Source organism: Cricetulus griseus, chromosome 5 (genome assembly GCF_003668045.3).
Source record: "Cricetulus griseus strain 17A/GY chromosome 5, alternate assembly CriGri-PICRH-1.0, whole genome shotgun sequence".
Taxonomy (NCBI): domain Eukaryota; kingdom Metazoa; phylum Chordata; class Mammalia; order Rodentia; family Cricetidae; genus Cricetulus; species Cricetulus griseus.
In genome coordinates this window covers 63180461-63193079 of record NC_048598.1, presented here as the reverse complement: position 1 = coordinate 63193079, position 12619 = coordinate 63180461, and the positions used below count along the sequence as shown (strand labels likewise).

Here is a 12619-nt window from a genome sequence, read left to right as displayed (position 1 = left end):
CGTTTAATGACAGTAAGTTTCAAATAAGTTGAACACAATCTACCATGTAGAATTTATGAGACTTCCATTATAATCCTAGTACTATTTCTATCAGATTGAAAATTTCAAAGAGCTGGGCCTTGTGGCACAAACTTATCAGTTTCTTAAAGTTTGTGTGTGATTTCAATTTTAATAATGGTATTGTGGGGGTTAGGTAGAGAGATGGCTCTTTGTTTAAGAGTGCATGCTGGTCTTACAGAGGACCTGAATTCAGTTCCTAGTACCCATGTTGGGAAGTTTCTACTGTAACTCCAGCTCCAGAGGGATCGCAATCCACTTCCAGTCCCTAAACACACTGCATTCACATGTATAGACCCACTCATCTACACATAATTTAAAAATTAGCTTTTCAAATCTAAAGAAAGGTAATAATGTGGTTTTGTTAGGTGTCAAAAACTAAAAATTCTGTTCAGTAAATTTTAAATTAATGAAATATATGTCTCTCTCTCTCTCTCTCTCTCTCTCTCTCTCTCTGTGTGTGTGTGTGTGTGTGTGTGTGTGTGTGTGTGTATGTGTGTGTATCTCCAAAGTTGAATAATATATGTAAGCAGGTCTCAAAAATAGCATAAAGCATCCAGAACACAGTATAATTCCATGTTTGTATTTTTAATAATTGAGGACAAATTTTGAAGTCATTTTAGTAACTGTTATTTTTTGCATCTCTGTCCATACTCAGCTTTCACCTTTGCTTGGGATCTCTCAGGCACGTATTATAGGACAGGAAATCTTGGTTCAATTTGTTTAGTGGCATTTTTAAATGTTTTAAATATAGAAATTATGTTTCCTTTCTTCTTTTTAGGGGCTGCTTTCTTACCTCATCGTTGATAGGCACACTTGCACTAAGCCTTACAATACCTCTCTCCATCATAGCCGACATGTGCATGCAAAAGGTAAGCCAAGTTCTTTATGAGATACTCTAGCAACATCACTAAAGCAGACCTAGTGACAGTTAAGGGGTGTGTTTAAATAATAAGGGAGGCAGATATGGATAATACTTGATGCTTCTCCCTCTAAAAGGGACTCCACTACATAGAATCATAAATGGTGGGGGCTAAGGCTCAACCAGTAGAGTGTCTTTACAAACTTGAAGACTAGAGCTTGATCCTCAGAATCCATGTTTAAAAGTAGTATTGCATGCTTGTAACTCCAGTGCTGGGGAGGTGGAGACAGGAGGAATCCTGGGGCTCACTGACCAATCAGCCTAGTTAGTCCACAGGGAGAGTACTAGGTCAGTAAGTGATTCTGTTTCAAAAAACTTCACCTAAGGAAAGATAGCTGTCTTATAGGGTTTCTATTGCTGTGAAGGCATATCATGACCACAACAACTCTTATCAAGGAAAACAGTTAATTGGGGTTTGAGAGGTTTAGTCCATTATCTTCTGGAGAAAGAGCTGAGAGTTCTACATCTTGATATGCAGGCAGCAGAAGCAACTGTGTCCCACACTGGGCATAGCTTGAGCATCCATGACCTCAAAGCCCACCCCTTCAGTGACACATTTCCTCCAACAAGGCCACACCTCCGAATAGTGCCATTCCCCATGAGCTAAGCGTTCAAACGTTCAAACACATGAGTCTGTGGAGAGTATACCCATTCAAACCACCACAACAGCCAAGGTTGACCTCTGTCCACAGTCATAGGCATACCAGATGAACATACATACACCCACACCCTCATGCTCATGCATACACACTAAATAAACAAGTAAATTAGTAAGTAAATAACATAAAATACAAAAGAAATAGATAATCTTAACTTTGGTCTTTCAATATTTTCCCATTAGTTTGCAGGTAAAGGAAGTGGATTTATATGGGGCTTGTAGTTTATGAGTAGTTGCTTTGTTCCTCGTGTCTTTGGTATAGGTCCCTTGTATGCAATAGGAGATTGCTCTAGCACCTAGTGGGGGTAACTTGGCTTCTCAGGTCAGCTCCAGTGGCTGCTTAACACTGCTGACAGTGCTGGAGAAGTGAACTCCAGGAGAATGATGTGGTGTCCTGGAGGATGCTTATCTCTGTCACACTTAGTCAAGGTGTCCCTGCCCTCTCATATGATGTCCTGGTCTGGACATGGGGATGCTGGTGATAAATTATGGTGCAGAAGTAGCACTCTGGCCATCTCTGGCTACAGCCTAGAGAAATGATTTAGAAGTTTCCTTTTTTCTTGAGATAGGGTCTCACTGTATTACCCTAGCTGGTCTGAAACACACTACATTGATCAAGCTGGCCTTGAACTCACAGGGATCTGCCTGCCTCTGCCTCCCAAGTGCTGGATTAAAGGCATGGTTGCCTCACCCTGTGGGGAAAGTTCCTTTAGTGCTTCTAAGGGTGGCAACGGATAGGGGTGTGCCTTTGCCTAAGGCTGCTGAAGGGAGACAGCCATTTACTCTGCATTTGGAATTTGAATATTTTAAGACATAAGTAATCATAGTGTGTTGACGTAATACAATTTGAAAATGAAAATATTTGAAAGCTGCAGGTTTCTAGTGTGTTCTAGTAGCCTTATTTTTAGTGCTGTTTTTATTTAGGTCTGTATGTGCCTTGTGGATAAAAGCAAAATGCTCTCAGTGATGTATGTATTTTTCACTTAAAATGATTCTGTAGGGATAGGAGTTGGCTCAGTGGTTCAAAGCACTTACTGCTCTTACAGAGCTCTTGGGTTGAGTTCCTATCAGGCTGCCTGTAACTCCAGTTGCAGTCAATCTAACACCCTCTTATAGCCTCTGCTGGCACCTGTACATGTGTGATACACATACATACACTCAGGCACACGCATATACACATAAATAAATGAATCTTTACAAAATAATTCTGTGCTGACATTTATAGATTATTAGATATTCTGGTAGTCATTCTAAACAATTTTGTCAATACTTTGATAACTGTGAGCTTCTCAGTGTCTCTTAATGAGGACCCATTCCTGGGTGTTCTGTGGGTCACTGAGTGGGCAAATCAGGTTGTATGTTGGAGGATCTTTTGTTTTCTCAGAAAGTCCTCACCAAATACATCTTCAAATGAAACTTTTCTGTTTTCATGGTGTTAAATGGGATAGCATGTGATTTCCAGCAGAGGGAGTTTTGCCTGTGAAAACTCTTTTTTTCCTTTTGGTTTTGTGTGTTTGAATGGGTGCATATGTGCACATGTGTGAATGTGCATGCAGAGGCCAGAGAACAAGCACTGGGTGTTGTTCCTAAGGTGCTAGCTAACTCATTTTGAGACAGAGTTTCTCCCTGAACCCTGAGTCTTTCTATGTAGGCTAGCTGGCCAGTGGGCTCAGAGATCCTTCCGTCTCCACCTTATGTACATGTGCTAGGATTCAAATGTGTGCCACCTTGCCCAAGTTTTGTTTTTGTTTTTTTAATTAGGATTCTGGAGGTCTAATTTTTCATGCTTATGAAGTCAAGCACTTTATTGAGCCTTTTGTCTATTTTTCTCAGAAGAGGACAAATGCTTTTTCTGTATTTAGCAAACAGGAGTGGCTATTTCCTTTTGTAAAACAGATCACCACTGTGTCTCTCATCAGCCTCAGTAGTCAGAGCAGGCTGCTTGAAAAATTGTTTTGGATACTTTAGTCCGATCTAGACACTAAAGGTAACTTCTAAACACAAAGGATGGCCTTTTAAGCTTTATGGAATTTCATTATCTTCAGTTTCTTGAGGACCTTGATCAATGATGGATGAGAAAATCATAGTGGTTGCATCAGAAGGCTCTTTAGTGCTGAAGCCTGGCTTCTTGTGGGCTGTTGTTCACTCGGTCCGAAGTTAATTCTGGTATATGTGTGGAGGTCAGAGAACAACCCCCAGGAGTCAGTTTTCTCCTTCTACTGCATGGATACCAGGGATTAACTCATGCTACCAGGCTTGGCTGCAAATGCCTTTACCTGCTGAGTTATCTCTCTGGCCTTGATCCTGAACATGTTCTCATCTGTTGATGGAGAAAGAATCAGTTTTGGGTGTTATAATTTGAATTTATGGGGCTGGAGGTGAAGAGCACTTGGTGCTCTTCCAGAGGATTTGAGTTCAAATTCCAGAATCCATGTCAGGTAACTCAATAGTTCCCTGTAACTCCATCTGCAGAGCAGCAAATGCTCTTTTCCAGCCCCTGCTGACACTAGCAGAGATACACATACACATGACTAAAATAAGTAAATCTTTAAAATTGTAAGTAATGGCCAGGTGGTGGTGCCTCATGCCTTTAATCCCAGCACTTGGTAGGTAGAGGCAGGTGGATCTCTGTGAGTTTGAGGCCAGCCTCATCTACAAAGCAAGTTCCAGGACAGCCAGGGCTATGACACAGAGAAACCCTGTCTAAAAACCAAAAAAGGGTGGGTGGGGGACTAAAATTATCAATAATTAGAATTTGTTATGAATTATTGATAAAAGGCTTGCAAAAGTTGTAAGGGTTTCACTTGGCTTTAACACTAAGAACTGTGATGTAGCTGTTAATATAGCTAAACATCACATTTATTTTAAAATCTGAAATTTTGAAGATAGTGTTGGAAATTGAGGAAGAAAAATCCACTTGTGAGCAGGGAGTGGCCATCACAGAGGAAATAGGCACCATGGTGCTGGAGACAGAAGCCCCATTTGTAGACATTCTCACTCTGGCCACTGTACCTAGTAAACATTGGCATACCTTTGTTGCTTTTGCCCGTTCTTTTAGAGCAGTAAGTATTGCAACTAGTCATTTAGGCAAGTAGAATTGTAAATTGAAGTCCCAGATCCTTTTATATAATAATATTATCAGTGTTTAGTCTGTCTTCTTGATATTTTAATGTATATTAAAGTTAAAAATTGCCTTAATGATAATTTTGAGGTTTTTATTTTAATCTTTTGTTTTAGGTGCAGTTTTCTTGGTTATTTTTTGCAGGCGCTATCCCTGTGTTTTTTTCATTTTTTATTGTTACTCTCCTATGCCATTATAATAATTGGGATCCTGTGATGGTAGGAGTCAGAAGAATTTTTGCCTTTATATGTAGAAAACATCGAATCCAGAGGTATGTTTTATCCCAAAGATATTTTCAAGTTTGTGTGTGTGCATTCATTCATTCATTCATTCATTCATTCATCTGCATGTGCCTACATGTGTGTACACATGCATGAGGAGAGACCAGAGGTTGATGTCAAGCTCCACCTTAGTTTTTAAGTGCTTCACTGGTGGGCTTGTTGGGGTAGCCTGGACAAGCTTGATTAGGCTGGCCAGCAGTGAGCCCCAGGAACCCTCCTGGCTCCACCACTGGGATTACATACAGATGCTTCTGTCTTGCCTGGCTATCTTACAAAGGTTTGGGCGATTGAATTTACATCTTATTTTTGTGAGGCAAGCACTGTACTAATCAAGCCATCTCCCAGCCCTTGTTTTTGTTTTTGAGATGTAGTCTTACTATGTAACCCTGGATGGCTCTGAACTCCCCATCCTCTCGCCTCTGTCTTCTGAGCACTGGGACCACAACATAGATTTTCAGCTGGGTGTGGCTGTGTTTTCTTGTAATCTCAGCAACTCAGGATGACCAGGAGCATTCTGAGATTGGGGCCATCTTGGGCTAATAAAGGGAGGCCCTATTTCAACAGACAAAACAACAGTGAACTGAGAATCACCACAGTGGCCTGGACTTTTAGGAATTTTGATAGGAATTGTTGAAAGAATGGATTCTGTAATTTGTGTTGTATAAGGAAAAGGAGATGTGTTTGGATCCTTTGGATAATGAGATAATTTCTTCACTGCTAATTTTCAGGAAGCAAATGTTTTGGTTCCCAGGTGGTCTGTAATTGATTTAAATATAGAAAGCTTTGGTTTGGGTGCAGCTGATAATAGACTGTGTCAGCACTGTCTAACATTTGCCTTTCTAAGTTTCTTTTTAAGAGAGAGAAAGCTTTTTGTAGTGCACTTCAAAAACACGAGGGAAATTGCTGCTTTTGTCACTAACTGTATCTTGACCTTCCAGCTTCAGACAGGGCAGCAGACCATTTCTAAGGTTTCTTTTTCAGTTCTAAAGCTTTTTTAACTGTTGCCTTTTCTTCAGAGTTCCAGAAGACAGTGAACAGTGTGAGAGCCTCATTCCTATGCACAGTGTTTCGCAGGAGGATGGAGCTACTTAGCTGCTGTTGTCTGTAGTCCAGGTGTGTATTGAGCCAGCACTAGTGTTTCATGGTGTTCTTATTATTGAGAGTACTTAAATGTGGCAGGCTGGCTTTCCTTCCTTCCTTCCTTCCTTCCTTCCTTCCTTCCTTCCTTCCTTCCTTCCTTCCCTCTATCCCACCCTCCTGCTTCCCTCCCTTTCTCCCTCCCCTCCATCCCTTCCTTCCTCCCTCTCTCTTCCCCCCTCCCTCTCTCATTCCTTACTTCCTTCTTCCTTCCACCCATCTTTCTTTTTTGAGACAAGATCCTCTATGTAGTCCTGGCTGGGCTGGAGCTTGCTATGTGGACCAGACTAACCCAAACTCACATAGATTCCCCTGCCTCTTACTTTCAGAGTATTGGGATTAAAGGTGTGCATATCCTTCCCCTGCAGGAGATTTTCTAGAATGAGTTGTTTGAGGTGGCCCAAAGTGCTACAGTCTCTGGAGCCAGACCACTTGGGTTCCAAGTCTCCAGGTTCTTCCACAGGTGACTGTGTGACACTTTGGGAGCTTCCTGGCCTCTTTGAGCCTGTTTCCTTGTTTAGGAAGTAGCATTATGCTAGAATGATCTTACAGGTATTGAATTCAAAGTGTCATAATAGTTCCTCCTCAAATTAGGTGGCCAGTGAGTTTTAACTCTCTCTCTCTCTCTCTCTCTCTCTCTCTCTCTCTCTCTCTGTGTGTGTGTGTGTGTGTGTGTGTGTGTGTGTGTGTCCATGTGCATGCATGCATGTGTTCATGTATGGCCTCTGGGCAGAGGTTGATATCCATTTTCTTCCTTTATTACTCTCTGAAGTCTCTCACTGAACCTGGAGCTCACTGGTTCAGCTAGATTGTCTGGCCAGCAAATCCTAGGAATCCTCTCTTCTCCAACTCCCAGCACTCGGATCACAGGCATGTGCTGCTGTGCCTGACTGTTTATGTGGTGTCTCACATCTCTTCCTCCTCCTCACTGTGTGTTCATGCGTGCGTGCGTGCGTGCGTGCGTGCGTGCGTGTGCGTGCGTGCGTGCGTGCGTGCGTGTGTGTGTGTGTATGTGTGTAAGAGAGAGAGAGAGAGAGAGAGAGAGAGAGAGAGAGAGAGAGAGAGAGAGAGAACTTCTGTTTCCTTGCAAGAACATGTGTGAGGGATTATTTTTATAAGAACATGGGCAATCTGAAGAAAACATCTGTCCTTTTCTCAGGAGCCATTAATTTCCCATAGTTCCTTAGGAAGGGGTGGAGCCAAATGTTAACTGCCTATAACCCCCAGTCATAGCTGATTTTCTTGGACTTGCCCATCTCTTTCCAGATCATGCTCGTGTCTCTGTTGCTTTGCTGTCTAGCTTTAGGCATCTACACTTGACAACATTTCCACCAAGGTAGATGAGTATCTCCACTCCCACACCACACACTCGCCTCCTGATTCCATATCATTCTGGCCTCTCCATCATCTGGTGGGACATGATGACACATGATGTAAACCCAGCATTTGGGAAGTAGAGATCAAGGTCATTCTCCACCAAATAGTGAGTTTGAGGCCAGCCTGGGCTACATGAGACTATGTCTTAAAAACAAAACAAACAGAAAACAACAGAACAAATTTCCCACTACTTCTGTGTAGTTGCTGCATAACTTTGGATAGCTCTGTATTCTGTATTTATATTTTTATGACTAAGTAAGAGATGGCTACCTCATTAACATTTTTCCTGATATTTTCTATAGCATTTCTCTTGCTACAGCGTTTAGAGAACAAACTTTGAAGATTTTTTTTTCATATAAAACACAGGAAAGCTATCTGACTGCATAACTGACCTTCTATTTGATATATACCAGATTCCTACTTTCCATTCCTTCCTCACCCTTTCTGACTGAAGCACTTAGTTGTATTTCTTCAGGCCACCCAAAAGTTGATTGGTTGTTCTCTTTGTTCACATAGTTTATTCCTTCTAAGGAAAAATAGCCTTCATGGTCTGTTGTCTTTTAGGTGAGGATTGTTTTAACTCTCTCTCTCTCTCTCTCTCTCTCTCTCTCTCTCTGTGTGTGTGTGTGTGTGTGTGTGTGTGTGTGTGTGTGTGTCCATGTGCATGCATGCATGTGTTCATGTATGGCCTCTGAGCAGAGGTTGATATCCATTTTCTTCCTTTATTACTCTCTGAAGTCTCTCACTGAACCTGGAGCTCACTGGTTCAGCTAGATTGTCTGGCCAGCAAATCCTAGGAATCCTCTCTTCTCCAACTCCCAGCACAATAGGTATGCCATCTTCAAATTAAAGATAGGTATGCCATCTTCAAATTAAAAATAATGGGGCTGGAGAGATGGCTCAGTGCTAAGAGAGCTTGGGCTCTTACATAGGAGCTGAACTTGGTTCCTAACATACATACCAGGTAGCTCACTACTGCCTCTAACTCCAACTGCAGGGGATCCCATGACCTTTCTATTCTCCTCAGGCACTACATTCATGTGTTTACAGCCACAGATAGACATACAAATAGAAATAAAATCTTTAACATATAAACAACTGTGAAGGTGGTGTCTATCACATTTTTATGGGTTATCTTTCCATGGACTGTTCCTTACATCCAACCCCACCCCACTCCCACCAGGCTATGTTTCATTGGTTGGAAAAGCCAGAGCTAGAGGGCTCAGTTGGGAGAGTTTGGGACTCTTAATCCCAGGATCATGGGTTCAAGCCTCACTGTGGGTGCCATTTGAAGATGGAGGTTTTTGTCCCGCCCGGTCCCACAGCCACTTTGCCCCAATAAACACACAAAGACTTATATTAAGTATAAAATGTTTGGCTTATGGCTCAGGCATTTTATTGGCAAGCTCTGTCTTAATTATTAACCCATTTCTATTAATCTGTATTGTCACAAGGCTGTGGCTTACCCATAATCTGGCATGTTACTCCTTCAGCAGCATGGCATCTCTTTGAGGCCTCTCTCTACCTTCCTCTCCCCAGTCTTCTCCTTGTCTGATAGCCCCACCTACCGGCTAATCCATGTTTTATTCATCAACTGATAAGTGTGTGTGTATACACACACACACACACACACACACACACACACACAAAAGGACATCTCCCATCATAGAAAGTTGAGATAGTGAAGACTAGAGAAGGTGGGGCACCATCAAGGAGCATAAACTAGAACAGGCTGAGTGGAAGCTTTGTCACTATAGGGGTAACAGTAGACTATGCCAAGAATAAAACTAAATGCTGGCATAAAGTACTTAAGTAGTGTTGATGTTAGACCTGCTGATGCCATGAAACTTGTCCTGAGTTCCTTATTTTGTAATGTTTATTTACTTGATGCATGTTTGTGTGTATACATATACACATATAAGACATGTTCACTGTCACAGCATGTATGTGGAGGTTAGAGCCTAACTTGAGGGACTTGGGTCTCCTTCCACATGTGGGTTCCAGTATTTGAACTCAAGTCATCAGACTCAGTGGTAAGCAACTATCTTGCTATCCTGTCCTAAATTCTTCTCAACTCAAGATCAAGTATCTAGTTACTAAATATATGTATCATGTATGATGGGTATTTCAACATTAAGATAATTTGTTTCTCAGACTTTTTGCTGTAGAAAAGTAAAATGATGTAAATGATAAATAACCATTTTCTGTATCCTTTTGTTTTTAGTGTAATGGAACATTCTACAGTGAAGAGACAATCTGGCAAGCTCCTTGTAGAAGTGTTTCAGTGCCTAGTCTGAACAATACCAGTTTCAGTTCTTTGAAACTCTAAATACATTTTCCTCATGTCTGCTTTCTTCATTTTCAAAATGAAGGATGTTCCATGTAGGTTTTGTGCAGTCCAGTTGCTCCAAAGGACCAAACCGCCTTACGTATCAGTTCTGTTGATGAAATCACTGGAACTAATCAAGGAACAAAATCTTTCTGGGACTCTTAAACATGCTTGTTCAGACTGAGTAATACTCTCTCCGAGAAATCACCTGAGTGAGTAGATGAGCATTCTCAGGCGTTGCCTGCTGTGGGTGCAGATTCTATTTTCGAGTTTTGTAGATTGCAAAATAACCACACAGAAGAAATGTTAGTTAATGGAACAAGTATGTTCATGCAGAGATGGTGGGGCTTTAGAGGACAAATATTTGAGCAAAGATCTGGTCTGAGTGCACTCACTGTGTGATCTCTTCCTGGTGTTTGGTGCCTTGTATCTTAAAAAATGTGACAAGCTGTAACAGTTGTACAGGGAAAGAATTATAAACTGGAAAATCATATATTTCTAAAGGCTGTGTGGCTATAAATTAGTTAAGAAAGCTCTGTTTAATTTAGAGTTTTAAAGAAATATTCTGTCTTCAATTAAATTTTCATAATGGAATGGTTTAAATTGAAGTGATAAAGAATATTATTAGGATAAAATGTTTGTATATGTATTTGTGTATTAAAGATGTATCAAGAAATTTTGTATTTTTTCCACATATAAATTACTCTAAACCTGGGTGCTGCTTCCTTAAACAATCTTACTTTCCTAAGTAAATATGAATGGTTAAAATAAAAAAGAAAGGCAAGGAGATACTCCAGTGAAAAGATGACATTTGATTCTTTTGTCTATCATTATTAAATCATGGGACTGGGGGTTCATCTCAGTTGGTAGAGTGCTTGCCTGGCACATATGAAGCCCTGGGTTCCATTCCTAGCCTACATACAACAAATGAAGTGGTGCACACCAGTAATCCCAGCACTCGGGGCGGAGGCAGGAGGATCAGGAGTTCAAAGTCATGTATGGTGAATTTAAGGCCAGCCTTGGATAGTGAGACCTATCTCAAAATACATATAAAATATTCCTAACTGTGACTCCTAAATTGAGGTCTAGGCATACACCCAGCATGTGTGCTTCTGGAGTTTCTTCCTGTTGGTGAGCTCAGGTCTGAGGACTCTGACTTCTAGGTAGTCAGAATCCAATCCTGTTTCAAGTTAAGTAAGAACCATTCTCCAAATCGCTTAATGAATCTTATTTTTAAAAATTCCCTTTACAGAGTTCCACTTTATTCTTTTCCTGTTCTTAAAATTGGTCTGGTGTTAACCTGAATCTAAAATAAAGGCTAGCTGTCTGCTTAGTCTGGAGTCCTCTGCATTATGTTAATTTAAATTAACATTAAGTGATTCTTATGCTAAAACCAGTACTGGTTGGCAGGGTAAAAGACAAAGGATAGGACAATTTTGCAGTAAAGTGCTTGTCTTGCTAAGCATGTGGATCTGAGTGAGATCTCCAGAACTGATATAAAATAGTGGGTGGGGGTGGAGGGATGGGGGGGTGGGGAGGTGATGGAGAAAGGAGGACCCCTGGAGCTTGCTGGCCCACTCGGTAAGGTCCCGATCATTGGAAGACCCTGCCTCAAAAAAAGCAAGTCATGGAGCCAGGGAGATAACATCAGCTACACAAGCCTGATGACCTGACTTGGATCAAGAACCCACATAAGGCAGGGTGGTGGTGGCACATGCCTTTAATCCCAGCACTCAGGAGGCAGAGGCAGGTGGATCTCTGTGAGTTCAAGACCATCGTGGTCTACAAGAGCTAGTTTCAGGGCAGCCTCCAAAAGCCGCAGAGAAACCCTGTCTCGAACCCCCCCCCTCCATTCCCCCCAAAAAACCACATAAAACAGCCAGTAGTGGTGATATGCCTCTGTAATCCCTGCACTCCTGTGTTTTTGTGGGAGGTGGAAACATAGGAGTTACTAGAAAACTGGCAAAATTAGAAACAGAAACTAGTAACAAGGTGGGAAATAACAAGCAACTTCTGAGGGTTGTTCCCTGGTCACCACACACACACACACACACACACACACACACGAACACACTAACACACTAACATTTTTAAGAACAAGGTGGGCAGTATCTGAGGAATGGCAATTGATAATGACCTACAGACATTCTTCACATGTACACACACACCCTTACTGCAGGCATGAATACATCCATCATGCACACACACACAAACATGATATGGATTCCTGAAGAACTCTTAGAAATAACTTTCTAAGTAGCATGTTGTCTTAGGTTTGGAGAAATAGCTAAGTCCTATGTCTGGCAGGCAAAAGGAAGTTGACTGTCACACCAGGTGGTATCCTGAGCATGGAAAACCTCAAAGCCTGCCCTCACAGTGATACACTTCCAACAACGCCACACCTAGTACCACTCCCTATGAGATTATAGGGGCAATTATATTCAAACTAATGCCCATGTCAATTGCGCAAAGACTAATTCTGGTTGTTTATTTCTTCATATCTGTAGTTTTCTGGTTTACTGTCAGAGTTTACAAAGATCTTCCACAGTTTCCAGGGTGAAATAATTGAGACTGTGGAAGTAAAACTCAACTTCAGATGATTATCTAAATGCAGTGGGTGGAGCTGGAAGGTTCAATGTACTTTGGTTGCTTTGCCCTCATGTCTCCCAGATGATCATTGCCACTTGGGATTAGAGACTGATGAGTGAACCTGAGTGATGGATCTGCAGCAGGCCCC

The 12619-nt window shown here is 41.6% G+C and overlaps 1 protein-coding gene across 3 annotated transcripts in view; it reads left to right on the top strand.

Moving 5' to 3' along the window:
• Positions 1–11215, top strand: part of Slc35f5 (solute carrier family 35 member F5) — a 34293-nt gene extending 23078 nt beyond the window's left edge. For 2 of the 3 annotated variants that reach the window (XM_035445256.1, XM_027417776.2), the window contains exons 13-16: positions 839–929; positions 4875–5029; positions 6056–6152; positions 9778–11215. In XM_035445256.1, coding sequence (XP_035301147.1) covers positions 839–929; positions 4875–5029; positions 6056–6131 — 322 coding nt within the window. In that variant the 3' untranslated portion in view covers positions 6132–6152; positions 9778–11215. Of the gene's footprint in view, positions 1–838; positions 930–4874; positions 5030–6055; positions 6153–9777 lie in introns of those variants that run through there. The other variant, XR_003485754.2, reaches the window with a different exon arrangement.
• The last annotated feature ends 1404 nt before the right edge of the window (positions 11216–12619 follow it).